Source organism: Ambystoma mexicanum, chromosome 4q (assembly GCF_040938575.1).
Source record: "Ambystoma mexicanum isolate Mex_15411 chromosome 4q, UKY_AmexF1_1, whole genome shotgun sequence".
NCBI classification, from domain to species: Eukaryota; Metazoa; Chordata; class Amphibia; order Caudata; family Ambystomatidae; genus Ambystoma; species Ambystoma mexicanum.
Genome location: NC_090928.1, coordinates 525,543,080 through 525,567,862, shown reverse-complemented (window position 1 = coordinate 525,567,862; position 24,783 = coordinate 525,543,080). Strand labels below are relative to the sequence as shown.

The 24,783-nt window shown below is 48.8% G+C and overlaps 1 protein-coding gene across 1 annotated transcript in view; it reads right to left on the bottom strand.

The window, feature by feature from the left end:
- Positions 1-24,783, bottom strand: part of CRNKL1 (crooked neck pre-mRNA splicing factor 1) — a 752,702-nt gene that overhangs the window by 400,109 nt on the left and 327,810 nt on the right. Inside the window, exon 6 of the mRNA XM_069608075.1 lies at positions 11,750-11,928. Within this exon, the coding sequence (XP_069464176.1) occupies positions 11,750-11,928 (179 nt within the window). The remainder of the gene's footprint in view (positions 1-11,749; positions 11,929-24,783) is intronic.

Sequence of the window (24,783 nt, the reverse complement as noted above, 5' to 3'; positions counted from 1 at the left end):
TCGTGTCATGAAAAGTCAAGTATGGAGGCTTGCAAGACAGGGCCTGGATCTCTCCCACTCGTCGTGCAGAGGTGATGGCCACGAGGAATGCTGTCTTCCACGACAGAAACTTCAACGGCACTGAATGCATAGGCTCGAATGGGGCCCCCATGAGCCTAGTTAGTACCACGTTGAGCTCCCACGCCGGGGCAGGGGCCTTCACCGGCGGGAATGATCGGAACAGTCCTTTCATAAATTCCTTCACCAGACGATGAGACCACAAGGACGTCCGTTCTGTAGTTCTGGTGTAACGTGAGACGGCAGCCAGATGTACCTTGATGGAGGCGTGAGATAGGCCAGCCTTGGCCAAAGACAGTAGGTACGGCAATACTTGAGGGGCCTTAATCCGCAGAGGGTTAATCTTCTGTGCTCGGCACCAGACAGAGAACCTCTTCCATTTGTGTCCTAGCACTTGAGAGTTGAGGATGCCCTGGCCTTTGCAAGAACCTCTCTGCAGTCGGCTGGGATGTTGTATCCTCCAAACTCTAGTGCTGCAGGAGCCAGGCCTGCAAGTTCAGCGACTCTGGTTCGTGATGAAGAATGGCGCCTCCTTCTCTGGAGAGAAGATCCGCGTCTGTCGGTAGCTTGACTGGTGTGGACGCTGACAAGTCCAGAAGGTCCGGGAACCAGATCTGCCTCGGCCACGCCGGTGCGACTAGGATCATCCTGCACCAGGACCTCTTGAGCTGGTTGACGAGCCGGAGTAGCAACGGCGGGAATGCATAAAGGAACAGGCCGTCCCAGGGGAACGAGAAAGCATCGCCCATGCTCCTCGGTTGGGGAAACCTGCTGGCGAACCTCCGGCACTTGGAGTTCGCCGCCGTCGCGAAGAGATCGATCTGGGGTTTGCCCCATCGTCGGAAGAGTCGGTCCACTTGATCCTGGCGCAGTTCCCACTCGTGGCACGAGCGCAGCGCCCTGCTGAGTGAGTCGGCGATGGTGTTTTTTATCCCTGCCAGATGAAAAGGTACCAGAAATATCCCTTGTGCGATGGCCCAATGCCACAGATCCTGGGCTTCCTTGGACAGGGCAGGGGATCTGGTTCCGCCCTGCTTCCGAATGTAAAACATCGTGGTGGTGTTGTCGGTGAAGATCCTCACCACCTTGCCCTTGAGGGACGGAAGGAAGGACCTGAGGGCCCAGAACACTGCGCGGAGCTCCAAGATGTTGATGTGGAGAGTCTTCTCCTCCGAGCACCAAAGGCCTCTCACGTGGAGGCCCCCGGTGTGCGCTTCCCAGCCTTCCAGGGAGGCATCCGTCCTCACCATCACCTGGTGGGCCGGGGCTAGGAAGCCTGTTCCCGCTGTCAGATGAGCGCGGACACCCCACCATCGTATCGCCTGACGGAACGTTTCGTCGAGCGAGATCCTGTCCTCGAAGCTGCCCGTCGTCTGGATCCAGTGGGCGTCGAGGAATTCTTGCAAGGGCCGCATCCGAAGTCTGCAATGGGGCACCAGATAAATGCAGGAGGACATCATTCCGAGGAGGGACTTGATAGACCTCACTCTGGCCACGTCCGTGGCCAGTAGACGTTGCACCTTTCCTAGGATGGTCCTTATCCTTTCCTCCGACGGTGAGGCCCGCCGCGCCACTGTGTCGAGCTGTGCTCCCAGAAACAGGGCGACTTGCGACGGGACCAGGTGGGATTTTGGAAAGTTGATGGAGAACCCCAGGTCCGTGAGCAGCTTCACGGACTTCGCAGTGTGTTCCACGGCGAGCTCCCTTGTCCTTGCCCGTATGAGCCAGTCGTCCAGGTAGGGGTAGACGTGGATCCCCTGCAGGCGCAGCCGCGCCGCCACCGGTGCTAGGCACTTGGTGAACACCCTGGGTGCCGATTTTAATCCGAACGGGAGGGCCTTGAACTGGTAGTGCCACCCTTTCACCACGAACCTGAGGAACTTTCGGTGCCTCTTTAGAATAGGGATGTGGAAGTACGCATCCTCCAAGTCCAACGACGACAGGAAATCGCCCTCCTCCAGCTGTCCCTGCACGTGCTGGAGGGTGACAATCCGGAACTTCTGTGCCTTGATGTATTTGTTTAGTCGTCGCAGGTCCAGGATGGGACGCCATCCTCCTGTCTTCTTCCTCACGAGGAAGTATCTTGAGTAAACTCCGGAGCCCCGAAGCCTCTTTGGGACAAGCTCAATGGCACCTTTCCTGAGCATCGCCCGTACTTTCAACAGCAGTTGAGGGACGTGATTTTCCTTCCTGGCCACGGGAGGAATGCGGGGGCACCTCTTCTGGAACTCGAGGGTGTGCCCCAGGGCCAGGGCATCCAGCACCCAACGGTCGGTGGAGATGGACTCCCACACGCTGACAAACTTCGTCAGCTGCCCTCCCACCGGGGTGCTTTGGCGGGTGCCCGACCTGATGGACGGTTCAATCCTGCTTGGAGGCCGCTTTGCCTCCTTGACCACCTTGGTGACGACGGCGGGATCCACCTGACTTGCCGCGTCCCCTGTAGGCCTCCTGCGACGAAGACCTTGCCGCTTGACGGTAAGTAGAGGAGCTGCTGCCGGCTCCCTTGGAGGCACCCTGTCTGCCTCCGGAGCTCTGAAAGGACGGACGTCGCTGTTGGAGCACCCCCAGTGCACGGGCCGTCTCCGTGTCCGTCTTGATCGCCTGAAGAGATTCATCAACCGCCTTGCCAAAAAGGTTGTTCCCATCGAAGGGCATGTCCAAAACCTTGGTCTGAAGGTCCTGGCGGAAATCCGTCGCCCTGAGCCATCCTCGTCGTCTCAGGCAAACGCTGTTGCCCAACTGACGGAAACCGGTGTCGGCGATGTCCGTAGCCACCGTAATGGCGTGGTCTGAGGCAATCTCACCTTCCTGCAAGATTTCCAGGGCCTCAGCCCTCTTGGCATCCGGAAGGAAGTCCAACAGAGGGGTGATCTTAAACCACAACTCCCTGTCGTAGCGGGCTACGATGGCCAGGGCGTTGGCCGCCTTGATGGTCGTCGCTGCAGATGAGATGACCCGTCGTCCCATCGCATCCAGTTTCCTACCCTCGCCGTCCAAGGGGAGGTTGAAGTCAAGGCCGATGCGCCCCCCCCCCCCCGCTTTCTTCTTGGCCGCCGCCGAGACGACCGAGTCCGGGGTAGGTTGCGCTCTAAGGCACAAGGGGGCAGCGTCGGGGACCCGGTACTTCTTCTCGTACCGGTCCCTCTTCGCAGGAGCCGTGGCAGGGTTCCTGAGGAGGGCGAGTGTAACGCAGAGGCGCCGGTCTTGACTGGGCGAATACCGTATTTTCAAAGGTGATGTGTAACACACGGTTGGCTCTTTGGGCTGGACCTCTGTGCACTGTATGTCTGACTCGAAGAGTAAGATGTCTTAGGTAAGTGAACGCCGTGCTCTCCATCTGCCTTGGGGCAGGGTGCCGTAACCAGTTTCTTCACTCGATAAGGGTGCAGGCCTCTTGACTTCAGAGGACTGCTGTCCGTCGTTTACTGCACGAACGGTAAGTTCCGAGCATTTCAAATGTCTTTAAAAGTCTTTTGCAATGATGTCTCTTGTTTTGCGGGGTTCCGGCGATGGCGGATGACGGGCCGAAGTGAGTTGAGGATGGAACCCGTGTGAGGAATAGAAGCGCCTGGAAGCACGTAAGTAAGCGCTTGTTGCCTGCTTCACGATGCGCACCAACTGTCCTTTTATCTTGCAGGTACAAGTTCAGAGCTGCTGGAGGGTGCCGGAATACCCACTGGGTTCGGCGTGGGAAGGAGTAATGGCACGTGAGTATTAAAGTTACCCAATGTCTTTAAACGCACCTTCTTTTGTCTTTCAGATGCGGGATGCAGCGCCGAAGGCCTCCGGAGCGTGCGAAGAGTTGGTAAGCTTTTGTCTTTCAGATGCCGGAATGCAGTGCAAAGACCTCCGGAGCACGCGAAGAGTAGGTAAGCCTTTGTCTTTCAGATGCCGGAATGCAGCGCGAGGCGTTGGTGACAGCCAATGGACCAGGTAAGAGATGCGCTGTCACTGAAGACCGTAGTGCTAACCTGTTCTTTCTTGTCTTTATAGATGTTGCTGAAGACTGGATTCAGGATGGTAAGCCTTTTTCCCTTAGGCCCAGGATCAGATGCAGAAGACACGATGAGCGTTCTGCTGCAGAGGATGCAGAATAACGCAAAGCAAGATTCATCCATCGGGTGTGGTTTAAATAGCCTCCTGTAGTGCTTAGGTATCTCCTTCCACAGCCTCGCCTAGAAGAAAAAGAGTTCCTGCTTTCCAGAAGAGTTCCAGTGTTCTGAACCTAGGGAGTGGCTCCTGCCCCACCCAACAGGAAAAGTAGTCCCAAATAGAAGAGGATCAGAGGCTCAACTGGCATGTAAGTAAGCAGCATGGTCTGCTGCAGGTAAGTCCACCCAAGCATTATGAGCCCGGCGCTTCCAGCGCTGGGACTGGGCATATTTATGAGCCTGGTGCCACTGGCGCCAGGACAGGGTCCAAAAGGTCCCAATTGGGACTGATTGGCATTCGGAACCTGGGTTATGGGTCTGCTTCCAAGGGAGTTGGGTAAGTCCTGGCCTTTTGGAAGCAGAGATCATGACAGCGAGCCCCTCATCCCAGATATCATCAAGAAGCGGTACGGCGAGGACAGTCTTCCTTTTAGCCTCGCGCCGCTGGTAAAGGAACCCCTCCTTCTTTTCCTCAGGGCAGAGCTGGAAGAGCTCGGATGCCCTGGAGATCATTGCATGGAAGGATCCAATCTCGTCGGGCGGGGACGCCCGGGCACGGGGCTACGGGGGACACGTCCCGACGTCGCCTCCGTCGTCATCCGTACCCGTCGTAGTCGTGTCCATGCCTGTATCATCCCTGTGGGTAGTGGACCGGGGGAAGGCAGAGAAGGCCGCAGAGGCGGGAGAGGAGGCCTAGGATGCGTCCTCCACCTCTTAGGCGGTGGGCTCCCCAAAGGTCCTGGCTCCGGATCCTCCGTCGGGTCTGGCTCAGGCTCCTCCGTCGGGGCAAGGGGCAACCTAGTCCTTATCTCCGAGCATAAGGACTGGATGGCTGACAAAATGGCCGCAGAGGTGTCCTGCGGTGCCGGAAACGATGGGCGCGAGGGCTCTTGAGGAGCCTCGTCTGCGTCACTGTCGCCCTCGTCGTCGCCCTCGTCGGGATCCCTCCCGATGGGCTGTGTCTCATCCACGACTTGGATGAGCTCCTCTTCAGAGGTTGTGTCCGTATCAACGACGGCCACCACCCCCTCCCTCCCTCCCTTTTTCCAACGAGGACTTCTTTGGGGTCTTCTTGATGGGCCTGAAAGACAACTCCCTCCGCGGTGGCAGGTAGACTCTGGTACCCGAGGGCACCTCCACTGGTGTAGCCTCCACAGGCTGAGCCAGGACCGCGGCGACATCCTCAATCGAGGTCGTAGCAGGGTGAATCACGGCCTACGTCACCTTCTGTACGCCCGGGGCCTTCACCTTCGGGGGAGGCTCCGAGCCTCGCTCCCCCTCTGCCGGAGTCTTCGAGATCGACCGGGGCCTCTCCAGAAGCTTCGCCGGGTTCTCGGACTTCCTCTTACCTGAGCCAGAGCGTTGGCTCATGGTCGATGGCGCCGGGGAGGGTGCGCCCTGCCTGGCAGCCAAGGAGCCCGACCGTTCGGCACTCCCGGTGCCCGCGGACTCGCGGTGCGTAGCCTTTTGTTGGGCCCCTGTCGCCAGAGCACCCTCACAGGACTTAGAAGACCGCTCGGACTTCTTCTTCTTCTTCTTCTCGCCTGGCGGGCTCTTACCTTCCAGCCAGTTGGCGAGACGGAGGTGGCGATCCTTCATGGTCCGGTCCGACATGTTTCCACAAAACGCGCAATCCTTTTCCTTCTGCGTCTTGTCCTCATGGAGACAGTAGAGGCTTAACGAATGCTCGTCCTCCTTGAAAACGTTCTGAAGCTGGCATCCAGGGCAGGTCCTGAATAGCTTCCCGGGCGTCAAGCTCCTTTTCTCCTGGGCCATGTCCGGGGTAGGCCTCGGAACTTCTGGAATCCTCCAAAAGCGTAACTCGACGAAATCTTCACCCTTGAGGGGCGTAGAAAACTCCGAAACGGATCCATGTTGATCGGAAGTAGAAACGGTGGAGCTTGAGGCTCTTTTAACCGAAAAAATGAGAAAATCTCCTGAAAAAAGTGCGAAAACGCAGCAAAAGCTCGAGAGCTAAGCACGAGGACTCCCAACACTTGAACGTGCGGTAAAAATCGGGGGATGGCTGCCAGGGGAGGGGCTTAGGGAGAGGGCAGTCATTGGCTGGGGGCAGTATGACCCAGAGACCAGTGATTGGTTACTACTGAGAAAGACAGATCAGAAACGAAACTGATACTGATTTTTTTCTATACCGAGGATTCCCGGCCTGACGACGGGGGAATATTCATGAGCATGTGAATCCATGCCAGATCCCATGCTGGAGAAGAGAACAATGGATTGATGCACTCAGACTGCCAATAGCTCCAACTTCCCCGACCAAACCCCCTCCAACACTAACCCAACCCTACCCCCACCAGGACAGAAACCAGAAAATACCAACCTAACCCACCACCCTCAGTTAACTAACCAGAACTTGAGAACTACAAAACCTGCAGTTACTGCGGTAACGGGGTGCTGTTGTCAACTGAACGCTCCGTGTGGCTTGGGCTCTTAAACAAAGCATATGATACCTTCCTGGTAAGCACGGGCTCCAGCACTTAAGCCTGATCACTCTTGGGAAACATGACCATTAGGGATAAGGGGGTCGAGGAGAGCGGTGTGGTGAGGGAGATACAAGGGTCCGGTAAGTCCATTGCAAACCGCTCCGCCACCTCCGTGTTGTAAAGAACGTGGCTTTGCCCAGGTGGAGCACTCAGAGCTTGGCTGGGAATATCATAGCATACCGTACCTTCTTGCCCCTTAGGATGTTCTTCGCTGCTCCGGCACCAGAGGGCTAAAGTCCGGGAATAGTCAAATTGTGGCAGACCCCCAGCGGAGTTCACCCTTCTCCCTGGCCGCCATGAGCTAAACATCCCTGTTGCAGTAATTAAAAATGTGTGCAATAATGGGGCGTTCAGGGGCTCCGGGTGGAGGTCTAGCTGTCAGGGAACTGTGCACCATTTCCACCAGAAACATCTTGGACATAAGGGGATCGGCCAGCACCTCCATGAGGGTTTTTTTGACAAATTGTTCCATATTTGTTATAGGGGTGGATTCTGGGATACCAAGGATACAAACTTTATTGCGCCATGACCTCCCCTCTAGGTTGTCATTTTTTGCAGTGATTTTCTTTACAGTTTGTTCTAGAAGGAAGACCTCTCTCTGCAGGCCCGATACTTTATCCTCCCCCTCACTGATTCTGGTCTATGCCTCAGTCATGCACCCGCATAATTTGTCAATTTGCACCACAGATATCTCCACCTTAGAGGTCAATGCGTCAATTCTGGTGCCAAGGGAGTCCGTACTATTTTTAGGAGCCAGCAGAGTGTGGTTGAGGGCCACAACGTCCAGCTGGGAGGTGCCCGGGGCAGGGAGTGGAGAAGAAGTGGTATGTCCATTTTGGCAAACTGATCCAGTTTAGATTGTTTTTTGGGATTCACCATCTCAGCCCGCTCTTCAGAATGTTAATGTTTTCAGATGTTCAGCAAAAGGAATCCCTTGTGTGCACCCACATTCCCTATTATGCTAGCAAGATTGGCAATGTGTCGCTAGTGTTGAAATCGGGCAGCTCCAGGCTTCCCCAGAGCACTCCCCGCACTACCGTTGTAAATCGGTCTCAGTGGGGAGGATCTACTTTGTCCGGGTCCCCAAGCAAGATGTCAGCCTGCAACCAACTGTCACGGGCCAATCCGGCAGTTCTGGGAGCCCGGACGGGGGCACGCCACAAAGAGGGATACCAGCACACAGAAGACGCAGGCCACAGAAAAGCACTCCGTTCTGGAGCCACACTGTGTTCTCCAAGTGCAGGGGCAGCAAGGTGCAGTGTGCGTCAGCCCGGGGTGGCAGAGGTGCATTCTGATGCCTCCTGGGGGCTCAGGGGGTTCACTATTGGACGTAGGGGGAGTCACAGAGCGTTCACCAAATGCAGCGGGGTGCAGAGAGCGGCAGGATGGGGTGGCAGAGGTGAACTCTGATGCAGCCCAGGAGACCATGAGCTTCACTGTTGGAGGGTGGAGGAGCCCGCCACCATCCGTGGCGCTTCAGGAGCCCTCGTAGATGCCTCAACATGCACCAAGGGGAGCTGCCACCAGGGCAGGCGAGTACCATGCAGTACAAGTACACCCCCACCCAGAAGCTCGGCGTGATCCGGGGGGTGCTCAGTGACTTTCAGAGTCTTTCTAGGGCCAGGGCCGGGCAAGTAGGCGGACTCACCCCAATAATTTCAGGCACCCTCATCCTCTGGCAGGGTGTGTCTGCTGAGGGGTCCTGCAATCCAGGAGCTCTGCAGCATCCGCAGTTCACACGCTCACAGGCCGCGCACCGGGCCACCAACCCTTCCCTCAATTCATGGATGGAGCTTTAAGGCGGTGTTTGAAACCCCGACACGAGACCATCACGAGTTGTTCAAAAGACAGACAAGCCCCTGACGGAGCTCTTTCAGGTGGCCATCTTCAGCGTTGCGCAACAGCGCCACCCCGCCCCCAAGAGCATTCCTTCTGATGTGTCATCCTCCGACAGCCACACTGCCACATATTGTAGCTGTGAGGCTAAGTAAATAAATTCAAAGTCTGGTCCCTTAACCAACCTCTAGTTGTAGGCCTACTTAGAGTCTGCAACGCTATCCTGTGCCTGCTACATCCACATAGGAGGCTCCTGAGTTTGGCATTTAGTGCAGTGAAGAATTTCTGTGCGATCTTGAATGGGATATTAGCAAAAAAAAAAGAAATCAAGGGAGGACTAACACTTTACTGTAACTTTCCCTACTAACGACAGCGGGAGCTTGTTCCAAAACTCAAAAAGAGCCATCTAAGTTTACAAGAGCCCTGCCTGTGTTATTAGTATAGGTGTCCCAGACCACATGGTATATGTTACCCCCCCCTAGATAGCGGAAGGTATCTGGGCACCACCTTAGACTCTGACTGCTTGACTTTGGGCAGTATGGACAAATGTTGCGCTTTAATGGAAAGATACAGGATTTGCCCCAATTGATTCGCAGACCAGAAAGTCTAGAAAAGTTCTCAAATATCTCCAGTATATACAGAAAAGACAATTCAGATCATTCAAGTACAGTAAGACATTGTCTGCATATAGGGATATTAAGTGACGGTCCCCTCTTATCACTATGCCCAGATTATCATATTGTTCCATAAGTAGGCTAGCTAGCGGCTCCATTGCCAATGTATAAAGCATAGGGGAGAGAGGACATCCCTATCTTGTGCCGCTTTGGATTTCCCATGCCCCCAAAATTGTCTTGCATATCCTGAACCAACCGTCTAAATCATATACAACATTGTGATTCATTTTATTAGTGCATCATTGAGCCCCTAGCGTTTAAGTCAAACAAACATCCATGTGCACCCTATTGTGTGAAACGCCTTGATGGCATCTAGGGACACCATCATATGATTGCGTTCAAAGGTTTGAGCCTCGGCTATTACATGGAGGATTCTGCAGACATTTTGTGACGTGTTCCTCTCAGGGATGACGCTTGCCTGATCCGGGTGTGCAAGTCGGGAGAAAAAGTGTTTGAGTCTATTGGCAATCATGGTGCTAAGTATCTTGGGGTCTGTATTGTGGGACAGCACTGTTGAAAACCAAATTTGCCTTGTCTGCTTTAGTACTGTCATTTTATAAATCATATGCTTATTGTAGGTTATTTTTGTACTTCCTGTGATGCCATCAGGCAAAAAGGTTCATATGGCATTCATTCCTGTGATGATGTTGCGGCCAAAGGTCATGTGATGCCCCGTCCAGTGATATCATAGGGTACGTGATGACACTTTCACTAACCCTGGCATTTTGGTGAATTGACATCCCTGTGAGCCCATGAAGCCAGATAATGTTTATGTTAAAGGATATTTGTACCGCGCACCATCACCACCGGAGTGGTCCGCTGGCACTCTAGCGGCTCTGAAAGAGGGAAGAGGGGGGCGAGTTAGTGGGAATAAGCTGGAAAAGTGCAAGAGAGCAGTCATGTGCTGTTGGCAGCCTCAGCACGGTGGGTCCGTTGGCTGGGCTTGGGGTGTTTTACGGTCAGTAGTCGTCGTGTGCTGTTGTGCAAGTCTATGTGTGGTTTGTTTTGTTATTGGAGTATAGTGAAGTTTTTGCGGATTGCTGCGTTTTAGGCTTGTGGTTGTGTTTGGTTAGAGTTTGAGCGGTGTATGCAGAGGGATGAAATTGTTAGTGGATTGGTTAGTTGGCCTTGCTGTCCCTGCAATTATGTCTAGGTGTGATGCTTGCCATCATTCACCATTCCATTGGAGTGTGCCGCTTGCTAAAATTCATATTTCTATCCAGATGTAACGCAAGCTAGAGTCAAGGATTCCATTTAAGTGTGGCACATGCTAACATTCATAATCCTATCCAGATGCGACGCAAGCTAAAGTCAAGGATTCCATTTAAGTGTGATACATGCTAACATTATTACACCCATCTAGAGGTGACGCAGGCTAATCTTGACCGTTCTCTATAGGTGTAGCACTAATTAGCATTGGCTAGTATGTTAGTGTGCAATGCAACATTTACAGTCCTGCCAAGAATGGATTCATGCTGGTGGTCACAAATCTCTCTAAGTATGCATGATGTAAATCTATGGCAGTCTACGTTATGGAGAGTTAAGGTAGAGTGGTCATTGCTTTCTGGAGTAGAGTAATTGCTCTACACCCCACCCATGCCACACTTACAGTTTTGTTGGCGTCTGTTGGCTTCCTCCAAGGACACCTGCAGACATGTCTTGGAGCCACCAATGCAGGAGCCGCCCTTTGCCTTGGGGTCCTTAGCCGCAGGGGCTGCCAGGCAGAGGGCTACCCGGGACTGGCCCACAATACACAAAGGCATAATCGATATTGTGGCCAGTAAATCACCAAGTGTTATAAGGAATAGGTCAACAACTCTTTTGGCAATGTTTAATGAAATTCTAAACAGGGGGTCACCTTTCAGAAACTTCAAATTGGGCCACTAGAATTATTTAACTGAAGCAGAATATGCTGTAGGTTGTGTGTGGTTCATGAATCCCACTCGCTAAGGTAATCCTTGACAATAAAATATTGGCTAAGGTATTTGAAAGACATAATAGCACATGAGCTTGTTTTGGTTCAGCTGAACCAGTCGGACTTTATAGTTGGGCGCTCAAGTCAGCTCAATTTAAGGAGGCTAATCTAGAATCGCTATTAAACCCTGAGCTAAATGTTCAAGTCACATTTTAAAAGACAAAAAAGCATTTGATTGTGTGCAATGGGGATAATGGTGCCTGATGCTGCAACATGTGTATTCACCTTTTGAAAGGCTTGCAGCATGTGTACGTGTAACTGGAGCCAGGTGTCTGTCCCGAAGAAGGGACAGGGAGAACAGAGGCTGCATAAGGTCCGACAGATCCAAGGGGATGTGAAAACATCATGATGGACATCAGATCATGTTAGGAAAAACACATTTGCAGTACCTAGCACAGAATGCTTTACCCTGTTGCTTTAGAGGTTGTTTCAGTTAATAGCATTACATTATGAAATACTTATATGAAATCAGTGTCAAAGGTTTAAAGTGCCATTTAAAAAGTAAATATTAATTCTATAAATGAAGAGAATATGCTTACGTACTCTTACCTCTTTCTGATTCTCCTCAAACTTTGCAAAGGCCACATAGAGATGTTCGTCCATGTGGTCTTCACCATAAAACTCCACTGCTCTCTCGTAAACTTTTCTGGCATGGGCGATGTAAGAGTGTTTCTCTTCAAAGCGTGCATACTTGATCCAATTCTTAATATCAGGGTGTACAAGGACAAGTGCAGAGGGGTTAAGGATAACCCAACCAAGAAAACGGTAAATGACAGCAGGTTCACAGCGGGCAATACAAATGACGTCTTTCCCTTCAGTTTAAAGGTGCTGAATCCACTGACAAACTAATAACGCAAATCTTTTCACTTTTCGACCTTGGGAGCTCAGACTACTGTGTACAGAGAAACGTGGGGGCACACAAATCGCCCTGCTCGCCTCTCTCCCACAAATTTGGGACACATGTACATGTATATCAAAAAGTAAGTAATCAGAAAGAGCAGAACTCAATATTAACGCAAATTAGCAAAATCCACATCCTATCAAGGCGATGGGAGGTAAAGGTCAAAAGGTGGGATAAAAGGTGTAGGTCCAATGGAGAATAGTTAGAGTCTCCTTCCACACCACATGAAGAGGACGGTTTAAAAAGTGGAAAAACAACCCAAAATGTGTAAGAGGTCAGAAAAAAGAAGAGTAATGCTTCATCATCAACTGTGCCACCTGCACATGGCACGCAAAGATCCCTCCCACAAGACTTCAAAAAGCACACTATGCTTGTACAACCAATTTACAAACCACACCATCAGCCAATGCAGCCTAGCGTTACAGGCACACAATGTTAGCCTCTGGGGACAAATGGCTCTCTGACTTGGACACATAACACCTAGAAACAGACACAAATGCAGAGCTCAGGGTACTTCAGGTCTGCATGCATCAACACAACAGCACAGGTACCTCACATATTTCCTCCCCCTCTCACTAACCTAACCCCTTCCCTCTACTTTAGATCCGCTGGAGCGCATGGTGACTAAGCAAGGTGCAGCAGTGCAAATCGCACTGATATAGCATAAATCTAAGAAAATTAAAGGGCAAAAACAAAAACCCAGTACCATCTCAAAGCGCAGAGTTTGGCCTTCACAGAAAGCTGGTGATCCTGCAGTTATTGGCCCCTTAAGGAAAGTGAGAAATGGGGGTCTCGCAGTAGCAGCATGCTGATCTGCCCGTAGGTGGATACACACATGCCATATGCAGAGAGAAAGCAGGGGACAGGAAACACAATCAAAGTGCCATGCATCAAGCAAGGCCTCCACTAAGGAACAAGGCAGCAGGCTCAGGGTGACAACACCCAGACAGAGGACCACTCAAAAGGAGGGGCTAGCCAGCCTAACGTCCTACATCAGAAGAACTGGGGGCCATATTCAGGGGTGTGGCCATTAGTCCACCCCTACACGTAAGAGACACATTGTTATCCCCCACACCATGGGAAGAGATGGAAGGCAGGTCTGGGGTGTGGCAGGCAGAAGGAGGGCCGCCCAAGGGGAGGAATTGGCCAATTCCAAATCCCACAGCAGGGCGTTAGACCACCCCAGGTGGCGGGCCCAACAGCCAATCCCCATCCCAGCTGAAACATCTTAATATACTTCTACCAAGGAGAGTGAGGGAGGCAGGGCTAAAGCCGTATAAAAAGCCAAAGGCTCAGTCTGAGTTTGGAATCAGGGGAAGAAGGAAATGGAGACCAGAGGAAGAAGATACAAGATTATTTGGGGACGTCTGGAGACGAGAACAGGAGGCCCTGGAGGGGGGCAGAGCTCAGCAGGTTGAAGACATGTCGAGAGGGCTAGGCCATACTGGAGCTTGAGCACTTAAGGAGAGATCCAGTAGACCAGACTGGAGAGCTAACAGAACTGGCAATGCTGTTAAGGTTTGAGGATGTGGTGGCAAAAGAGGGTTAAGGTGTCAAGAGAGAGGGAGGTACCCAAACTGGTGAAACAGGTGATAGTGGAACAAACCTTGACAATGTGGAAAGTTATACTCAAAGGGGTGAAGGAGAGAGGCGTAGTGAACAGGAAAGTAGTGCCAAGCCTCTCTGAAGAAGTGAAGCCCGTACTACTGGGAGTGATTGGGTGAGTGTGGAAAGGTGTGCCCAAAGGGTGAACAAGATGATCGAAAGAGTTGATGAGAATTGTAAACAAAAATGTGACAAAGGTGATAGAGAGGATGATCTGACAAGTGGAGACAGTTGTGACCAAAGGGGTGAAGATGGAGAGAAAGAGTTAGGAGGAGACAACTGTACCCAAAGTGGGGAAGAAGGGGTGTGAGCGAGAAATCTTGCAAGTGGTGATAGTGTGCCCAAAAGGATGAAGAAGGTAGCAGTGGTCAAAAGCTAAAGCAGGGGGATAGCTGTGTGCAAAGAGGGGAAGAAAGATAAACAAGGCCGACTGAATGGGAGACAACTGCAGGCCAAAGAGAAAATGACAGAGTATAGAGGGAAGAATCAATAAACTGACCAAAGGTGAGACTTCATGAGAGGAGAGACTTCGAATTTTTACACAGTCTCATTGCAGAGTTCCACACCTTGAACAGAGGGATAAAGACAGGTGAAGCCGGAAGAGCACCTGGACACCACATCACTCTACCAAGTTTACCTGGCCCACATCATGGACTCTACGAAATGCAGAGATTGACGCACAGTCCCTTGATTCTGCTGGTACTGAGAGAGAGGACTTTCAAAGGATGGCTTCCTCGTAGGCCACACCAAGGTGATGACTACAGAGTTTCGCCCACAGCTAATCAGAAAGGTCAACAGACAAAGGAGACCGTAAGGGGAAGCTTCCTTGTAAAACTGGAGTATCTCAGTCTTGAGGAACCGAGAGGAAGGCAATTGGGAGAACTAGAGACTTTTTTTGTGTGCACCATTTTCCCTTTACAAGAGGGCAATCCTAGTACCTCCTGAAACTGAGAGACATTGTTATGTTATTTTATATAGTCTTGTAAAGCGCACGTACGCCCGGAGGCACCTTGGCGCTGAGCAGAAAGGTGGGTGGAGCAGAACATGCATAGAAAAGAGGTGTATTCAGAAAAGATGGGTCTTGCGTACAAAGATTGCGAACTTTGATTTTCATCGAATCTAAAAAAACATCACTGAACGCATCCTGAATCCTTTTCAATTGATATTTATGGCATACCATTTTGTTATTGTGCCCCTGCACTCTCAAAGTTCCCAAATAAACCACTTTAAATTATAGTTTATTTTATTTTAGAAGAAAGGGCTTCTTTTCCTACATCCACATACTTTGGAACCACCGCCCAGTCAAAATCAGACTCGCTTCTACATCACTACATCACTTCTACATTTCAGGAAAAAGTTCAAGGCCCTCTTCTCATCTAACACATAGGTCCACAGATCCTTCACTCCCCACCCTAACTGAGATTGGATGACTTGTTTCCTACATGTTCCTCGCCTGGCTGCTTGTAGATTTCCTTGCGGCCAAATTGCCTGCCCCCGCCTCCCCTGTTAGTTCCCCGTTCCTTTGTTTATCTGCTTCTGGGTTCTTCTCCCTATGATTATAAAGCACTCTGTTGCTTTCTGAAGCTAGGTATGTGCTCAAATAACACCCTAATAATAATAACAGGTTTAAGGCAGGCAGAGAACAGGGCAGGAGGTTCAAGGATAGAAAGTAGCTGTGATGAATCCGATGGTGTCATCACTCCTTTCCCAGCTGTGACCTCTCCACATGTGGCAGGGGACTGCAGCTGCTACCTGATCCTGACCCTCGGGTGGCTATATGAGGCTGGATCACATGCGGGGAGAAAACATCCAGGAGAATATCATGGTGCCATTGGATGATACATGATATCCCCCTTCTTTTAAGGATACCCCGTCCCTGTCTAAAGCCTTAATGGCATACTGTTACACCTCCCGTCATCCACCTAAGAAAGATGCTGAAGGCCTAATGAGAGCTGTTTGTGAGTAGTTCAAGATCTGACTTACCCTTTAGAATTAAAGAGAACACATTCTGAACCTCTACTAACAAGTCACCCGCAGCTGGCTTGCCTGTAAAGAACAATTACCCAGACTTTACCTGTAAAACAAAAATAATGGGCTTCTATCCCCATAACTACCAGAAAACTGCAACAAGGAAGAAAAAATATTGCAGATTGACCATGGCCAGGAACACAGGCTGCGCTCTAGTTGCTGCAAGCGCATACCAGTGACCGGGAGATTTAAACAAGTGGAGCAGCTGACTGAGGCGTGCTGCTGGAGGTAGAAGACCAAGTTACTTACCTGTGGTAACGGTCTTTCGACTGGATGTTCCTCCCACGTATTCTTCATGTTTGATATTCAAGTCTTCTTGCAACTTGCTTGAAAATAGTTTTTTCATAGGGTCGAGCGTCGTACAGCGTGGAATCTTGGTCCTCAACGGTCTCCGTAGCATCACTCGTGACGTTGACGCTGGTATATAGAGCACGTCCGCTGACCGTTACCTCAGTTCTTCCTTTTTTCCTCCTTTAATTAGCATGCTGTGTCATAGGAGGAGATAGTCTTGATGTTGCGAGAAAGGATGGTGTAAGATATGGAAACTCTAGGCAAGAGGGGATGGATGGGAGGACGATGGAATACGTGGGAAGAACATCCAGTCGAAAGAACGTTACCACAGGTAAGCAACCTGTTCTTCGAATGGATTGTGTCCTCCCACATATTCCGCATCTTTGATAGACTCCCAAAGCAGTTTGAGTTAGGAGGAGGGTGCCAAGAATTTACTTTATTTGTTAATATTATGGAGGACAGCTTTGCCAAATTTGTCTTCCTCTCCTGAAAAAAATTCTACACAGTAGAATTTACGAAATATATGCAGGCATTTCCAGGTTGCCGCTCTGCAAATGTCCCTCACTGGTACACCTCTTTCTAGAGCCGAGGAAGCAGCCACCCCTCTAGTGGAATGCACACTTAAACCTTCGGGCGAATCCTTGACTGCCAACGAGTAACACTCAGTTATACACAACAATCCATCTAGAGATGGTTTGTTTTGTGACTGCTAAACCTAATCTTTGACCAACATAACCAATGAAAAGCTGATCATCTTGGGGAATACTTGCAGTTGTAATATGAAACTTAGTACCCTCTTTGGGGCTAGGCGATGTAGTCTCTCTTCCTCCTTATACGGATGAGGAGGAGGATAAAAAGATGGTAGTGCAATGCGTTGTGCCATCTCTCGAGTCAGAGGATGATTTCCTTTTCAAAGGGGTAAGGGCTGGGGATTTGGGGGAGGGCTTACCTGCATAGAGTTCCCCTTCCTTTCCTGCACTGCCTTAACTGTCATCGATTGACATGAGCCGCAGATCTAGTGGCCGATCCCAAGCACCACAGACAAACACAGTGAGGATCTGTGATAGACATCTTGGCCCCACAGTCGGAACACCGCTTGCAATCCGTCTCCGGTGTGGAGGCCATATCGAAGCAAATGCAATTGAAATCGCTGAGGAGAGTAGCTCCGAAGCACGCAGCAATGCGGAAAAAACAGAACTGAGGTAACGGTCAGCGCGCATGTTCTATATACCAGCGTCAATGTCACGAGGGACGGTAAGGAGACATTTGGGGACCAAAATTCGATGCTGCACAACGCTCGACCCTATGAAAAAAATATTTCGAAGAAAGTTGCAAGCAGGCTTGAATATCAAAGATGAGGAATACGTGGGAGGACACAATCCATTCGAAAGCTGCATTCTCAGCGAGATCCGAAAGACTGAGGCTGGAGAGAGATCCATGGAACCGACCGGTACGGTATCCAGAAATAAAAGCAGACCGCGAGAAGAAACACTGCAGAAACGACAGACGCCAACAGAGGGCTCATGGGCATTTACAGGTGTTTGGAGGCAGCCTTTGCCTTACCGGAGCCTGAAGACGCAACACAGAAGAGCCCAGCAGAGACCGCGAGAGGCAGAGAAGCCGAGAAACAAATGCGGCAACTGAGAGGGAAACGCTGAACAACCATTATGGTTTTCTGCGGGAGAACTAGAAGAGCTGGCGAGTCCACCCGAGGGAAGCGGGGACACTTGGGCATATTGGCAGGCATGCCAAAACCAAATGAGTTTTAATGAAGAAACATATGAGAGCAAAGGAGTATTTCTTTGGTAGAAAGCACGCAAGAGCAACACAAGACTTTCAAGTTTGTGAGTCTATGGAACATACATGTAAAATAATTCCTGGCAAGAAAATGTACCAGGCAGATATAATATCATGAAAAGCAAGAGACTATCCAGTTTGGAGGGGTGTGAAGAGCACACATGAGAATAGCCCTGGCAGGGAAGTATACCAGCCAAATTAAAGATATAAGAAAGATAGCTATATGTGAAAGCCCTGGCAGGAGAGTATACCAGGCAAGGACAATTTGAACATTTTATAGGAAGTGAAGGACTTAAAGTGGTCCTGAGAAAGACGTATCAGGATTAGTAAAAAGGCTGTGCTGATCACAAGAAGAGCTGGCTGGAGAATACACCAGGTATCCTAACAAGACAAAGACAGGGAGCCAAGTTGTTCTGCTTATCAGTTGTATCATTTATCAAGGGAAAGCTAGGGAAATTATATTGTTGAATAAAGCACCAAGGGAAGAGAAATCCAGGGGAAGGGAACCATCCTCTGGAACAAGGAACTCTATCCCATTGGAAGTTTTGTGTTGGAGTTACACATTTTGTTTTTTGAACATTTATGAACCATTCAAATAATAATTATAAGGCAAAAGACATTACCCTTTTCACTTTAGAGTTTAGTTTATTAGAATGTGAGGCCCATAATAGTACGTTTGACATGGGACGGTTTTGCTTTGGACATTCTGATGCTGACAAACCCTTAGTTTTTGTTTTAGGTAGGGAAACACCTCTTAGAGCAGGGACAGAGAGGCATTTCACCACCCCTTTTATTTTAATAAACGTCTTTCACCAAAACCATGACTCCCTTGCGCATGAGCCTCATTCCTGGCTCCTCACATAGCACAAGAAGAAATACAACACAAAGCAGAAGAGGACTTTATGAAGGGAAATAAGGAAAGCCACTGGGAAAGAGAACAGGAGACAAGGAGCAGCAGCAAGGAAAATGGAAACTGTAGGCTGATAGTACTGGCGATTGCGTCCAACCAGCATCAAAGACTGTTGGGTTCTACAGCACTGAAGAACAAAGAGGGGCTAAATGCAATGGAGACCAGAGGGGAGTTCAAAAGCAATGTAGAACAGTGATTACAATCGTATAGCTTTATGGTAGGAAAGTGCATGCGGTTCACCTATACGTGTGCAGTTTGTGGAGCCGGTCTGAAGATTTGATGGGTCTATGCATGTCTGTTGCTCATCCGCTAAGGACTGCTTAGAAATAAGGCAGCTCTATTTATGCTGCTCCGCTTTGGAAGTGACTTCTAACATGGAACCAACAGACACGCTATCCTCATCAGGAGGATCTACCCCTGCACTCTGCATGCCCCCTGCTCCTGTCCTGTCTCGCCCATCGGGCCGGAACCACTCTATTTCTGCCCCGTGTATCAGTCCCCCACCTGGCAGTGCTTGTTTTTGTTCTTCTCCTCTCCTTCCAGAGTCCCCGCTTGCCTGACCCATGAGGCGCAGCCTCCTTCACCCTCCACTGTCTTTGGCCTCTTTGTTGGTGGCTATTTTTGCATGAACTTTACGAAGTGACGAACTGTATAGCCCAGTATACGTTCATAGATGCAGAGCAGCACAATCTCACGTCACTGTCAATTAACACCCTGTGATTACAGTCGACTATCTCAAATTTTCCAACAACTGCCTATTTGTTCCCCCCCTAAGTAATGCAATTGTTATGAAACGAGAAAAAACCTGAACCCAGCAGCTTTTGGGGCATACGTTCTTTGGGTCTTGCACCTATGTTTTTGGTATTTGACTGTTGACCTTGCTTTTGCATGTCTTCTACTGCTTCTGTTACCAGCAAGTACACACCAATCCTATATTGGCTGCTCTACTGCCAATTCTCTTTTTATGTCGCAACAGTTAGACTCCTAGATTCTATTTCTGATTGGTTGGTTCATACCCTTTACAATGCCTAGTGGCACCGGCATGCTATGCATTTCCCGTCCCCGATCATTCAAATCCCATTCACATTCAAGCTCTAAAATGGAAACTGTAGGCTGATAGTACTGGCGATTGCGTCCAACCAGCATCAAAGACTGTTGGGTTCTACAGCACTGAAGAACAAAGAGGGGCTAAATGCAATGGAGACCAGAGGGGAGTTCAAAAGCACAGGGAACAGTGGTAACAGGTTCAAAAGAACTGGAATGGAGTCTGAGCCGCTGTGGCCAAGACACTAGACACCAGTGGATCCAGAAGCACTGGAGACCAGGAAGGAGCCAAGGGCACTGGAGGCATGGAGCAGAACTAGTGGCAATGTAGAATGGGAGCAGGAACACCAAAATGGAGGCAGCAACAAGGACATCGGAGAGTGAGCAGCAACAGGGTTTTACTGGAAAAACAGGATCACAGCAAAAGGGTGCAGGAACAAGCTCAATGTAAGAACAAGATGGTCTTTGATCCAATCAGCTTAAACACGTTCCTCTTAAAGGGTAGCTTTCTGGGTGATAACAGAGCAGTTGCACCTAAAGGGCCACAGCTGATAATTCACTTCTTTCTCCTTCCAATTGTCTTAGAAAGTGAACAGTAAGTATGCCCATTAGTCTTCTGGGCATTTCAGTTCTCTGAATTAATTCTGTTTACGTAATGGAGTGGGTAGTAAAAGCAGTGATCTACTGTAGATCACTTGCATTAGCCCATATGATTTACATTTAACAGGGCTACCAAACAATTGATGTTCAGGGATTTGCCTCATTCCAGATGACTGCATCCCCCAAGAAAGAAGGGAGACCAGAATGAGGCTTAGTCATATGAGACACAGTCCAACTACAGTGGTAATCATAATACCTTACACCTTAACTCACAACATACACATTCTTAATTTGCAAGAGAACAAAGGGGGATGAATCATTTTTATAATCCATATTTTGGAGGGCGAGAGGGTGCAAATAGGATTATCCTCAGAAAGATAATACTGGGCCACATAAAGGAAAGGATGATTGGGACATGGGGAATTTATTGGATAATTTGAACATTACTGGGGACTTAAGTGTTAAAATGGGGAATGGCCAAAAGGACAGCCCTGAATCTGGCAGAGAAATCTGGTTTAACAAGACTTTCATTACTGTACTAGTGTGTCATTTAGAAGAAAATGTTCATGAACGTTCTCTTGATTACATTGTTTTTACAGAAAAATGTACATGATTAAGATTAATCAGCTAAATTGTTTATATCTGTAACAACCATACAGTATACAACATATGCCTATTTAATATTTTTATTCACTCTATGAAATGTGAGAAGTAATGTCCTTCTCTATTGTGGAATTTTTGTTAAGTAAATCTTTTTACAATTTGGAATTCAGTATTACTGTTGTACAATTATATTGTGTAAAGTGTGCCATAAGTCTCCCTTCGATGACTTTGAAGGACCTGTTCTCTAAATCTTAAATTGATGATAAAACAGACTAGTTTCATTTTGCGTAATACGTATTTGAACATTTCAGTCAGTGCCTGAAGAATGGGCGTGTTGATGCAACGCCTAATGGTTGCAAAAACATTATTGTTAAATTAATTTGCATTTAGAAGAAATTTACTTTGGTGTTAAGATGGGGTACTTTTAGGCATGCTAATTGTGGGATTTTAATATGGTGCTACACGTAGGTGTTACCATACGTATTGCTTTCTGAAACTTTGATCTTATTGCAGTTCCCCAATTTCCTCTGCATCTGTTGTACGTACCTGAAACAATCAGATGATAAAAACCAGGGGTGGAGAAATCCTACCGCTCGACGGCAGAGACAAGTAGTTTTAGGCCATTTGTCCACTGGACAAGTAGGCTCTGGTTTCAGTGCATGTTATTTGTTCAGGTGTCTGCTAAGTGGTAGTGTTGTTCAAAAAGACAGGAATGATCATTGCTTACATTGGTAATGCACAGTCTAACACTAAATTCGCTTTATTTAACATTACTTGTGAGACTAATGTTCCTGTAGTCACAGGTGAGTAATGCTACCTGTTGCAACCCTTCATATTTTATTGTGGCAAAGGTCAGTGTAGGCGCGCACACAGTGGAGACACAGCTGCCTACCTATGATTATTCACACTCAAATGTCCAAGCACATTGCAAAACAAAAAATATGTGCACCACATTAGCATGTGGCTGGAAGCCTGGTCTTGGTTTGTCTCTCAGTGCTCGAACTGGAGGGCATCTTAGCGACTGGATTGTAGCAGGAATTATTTATGCTGAAATTGTAATTGTTTAGGTCTACGTGTGCATGCATTTCGTACATAAAACTCTTGAATGTGAGCTGTTCATGTAGGTTAAGAGAAGCACGCAGATGAGAGTCAGGGCTGGAATGTTTCCAAGAACAAACATAACTTGATCAGGTAGAGTAACAGTGATTACAATCGTATAGCTTTATGGTAGGAAAGTGCATGCGGTTCACCTATACGTGTGCAGTTTGTGGAGCCGGTCTGAAGATTTGATGGGTCTATGCATGTCTGTTGCTCATCCGCTAAGGACTGCTTAGAAATAAGGCAGCTCTATTTATGCTGCTCCGCTTTGGAAGTGACTTCTAACATGGAACCAACAGACACGCTATCCTCATCAGGAGGATCTACCCCTGCACTCTGCATGCCCCCTGCTCCTGTCCTGTCTCGCCCATCGGGCCGGAACCACTCTATTTCTGCCCCGTGTATCAGTCCCCCACCTGGCAGTGCTTGTTTTTGTTCTTCTCCTCTCCTTCCAGAGTCCCCGCTTGCCTGACCCATGAGGCGCAGCCTCCTTCACCCTCCACTGTCTTTGGCCTCTTTGTTGGTGGCTATTTTTGCATGAACTTTACGAAGTGACGAACTGTATAGCCCAGTATACGTTCATAGATGCAGAGCAGCACAATCTCACGTCACTGTCAATTAACACCCTGTGATTACAGTCGACTATCTCAAATTTTCCAACAACTGCCTATTTGTTCCCCCCCTAAGTAATGCAATTGTTATGAAACGAGAAAAAACCTGAACCCAGCAGCTTTTGGGGCATACGTTCTTTGGGTCTTGCACCTATGTTTTTGGTATTTGACTGTTGACCTTGCTTTTGCATGTCTTCTACTGCTTCTGTTACCAGCAAGTACACACCAATCCTATATTGGCTGCTCTACTGCCAATTCTCTTTTTATGTCGCAACAGTTAGACTCCTAGATTCTATTTCTGATTGGTTGGTTCATACCCTTTACAATGCCTAGTGGCACCGGCATGCTATGCATTTCCCGTCCCCGATCATTCAAATCCCATTCACATTCAAGCTCTAAACTAGATAGTTTAAATGAGGTTCGTTCTCCAAATCCCACTAGTAATTCCTGCAGGACAAAGACTGATATGTAGTGGACATTTCCCTTCTGTGAAAGGATGGTGATCTAAAGACTCTGGTTGAGACTCTAACCCGGGATATAGGCCGGTAATAGAGAAACTCCCAGAACCCCCCCTTGTTTTTGCATATTAAGTAGCTTTGGGTTTTCACCCTAAATTACTAGGGTAATCCAGACGTGGAACCCTTGCTCACTGTTCTTAGAGAGGCACAGCTCCACCTCAATGAGGAGGCCCAACCAAGCCGAAACACATGTCTGGGGTTGCTGTTGGTACTCGTGTTCAGAAGAGAATTGCCAGGCATTTCGGTGCTGGGCTGCCCTTGGGCTGTACAAAGACTGATATGTAGTGGAAATTTCACTTCTGTGAAAGGATGGTGAGCTAAATACTCTGGTTGAGACTCTAACCCGAGATATATGCTGGTAGTAGAGAAACTCCCAGAACCCCCCTTGTTTTTGTATATTGTGTGATAGTTTGTTAATTTTTCACAGAAAACAAAGGGACTGTGTACCCCAGAAACGGTTGAGTGGCAGGCACACAAATCATGTTTTTTCAGTTTTGCAAAACACGAAACATCAAAGTGTGACAAGTAGAATTGTCCACACCCCCGTAAAAACATGTACTGCGCTTCATAACTACTCAAAACTATCGTTCATGTTAGGGAGTTTTACACCAGTTACCGTCTGGGACAGAACTTATGAAAGCTCACTTTGGCTGAATAGGGACACTACTTAGGTTTGGCTTGAACCACACAAGGGTTTGGTAGAATGGCAAGCAGCCAGGCTTAGTCTAAGGAGGGAGGAGGACTGTAGCGAGGTACAAAAACTGACACACTTCAAATGTACATACAAATAGGCAATTATATACACTAAGGCAGAGGTGATCATTCACAAGTCAAGTAAGTACTTTAAAACAGTAAAACAATATAAGATAACTTTGTAATATTCTTTGGATAGAAAACCACAGATGTAGTGACCTTAGAATAGCATTGGTAGTAACAAATCACGTAGTAAAACCTGAAACATATATGCAAACTGTTCCAAACTTGTATAACTTTTAATAACTTCAATAGAAGTACCCTGCCGAGAAGTCTACCGGTCTTGCCGATACCCTGGCAGGCCGAGACGTTCCGATACCTAGGAATTAACATATACCACACGACGGAAGAGGAACACAAACGCAACACAGAAAAGGCAGTTGAAGGTATCAAGAATAGCATGGGGTTCTGGTCCAGGCTACCCCTGGCCATGATGGGTAGAGCGGCTTTGATTAAGATGGTAGTCCTGCCCAGAGTGTTAAAACATTTTTGTAAACATCCTTGTGAAACTCCACAGCCTGTGCAGGGGTTTCATATGGCACAACTCCAGGAACAGGGTGGCCCTCTGGAAACTACAGAACTCGTGTGACTAGTGACAAGGGGGGGGTATAAACCTACCGAACTTTTAGTTATACTATTTGGCAGGACAGCTGCAGTATGTGGCCAGGTGGTTGTCTGAAGAGGAAACGGCCGAATCCAGGCTACTGTACAAGGACCCCGCCCCTTCTTTCTCAGAGACGGTGTGGTTGCCTAAACCAAAGGTGCTGGGAATGGCGAGACTATTGGTGGTAGGCTGGGAAATATGGTGCAAAGCATGGCAATTA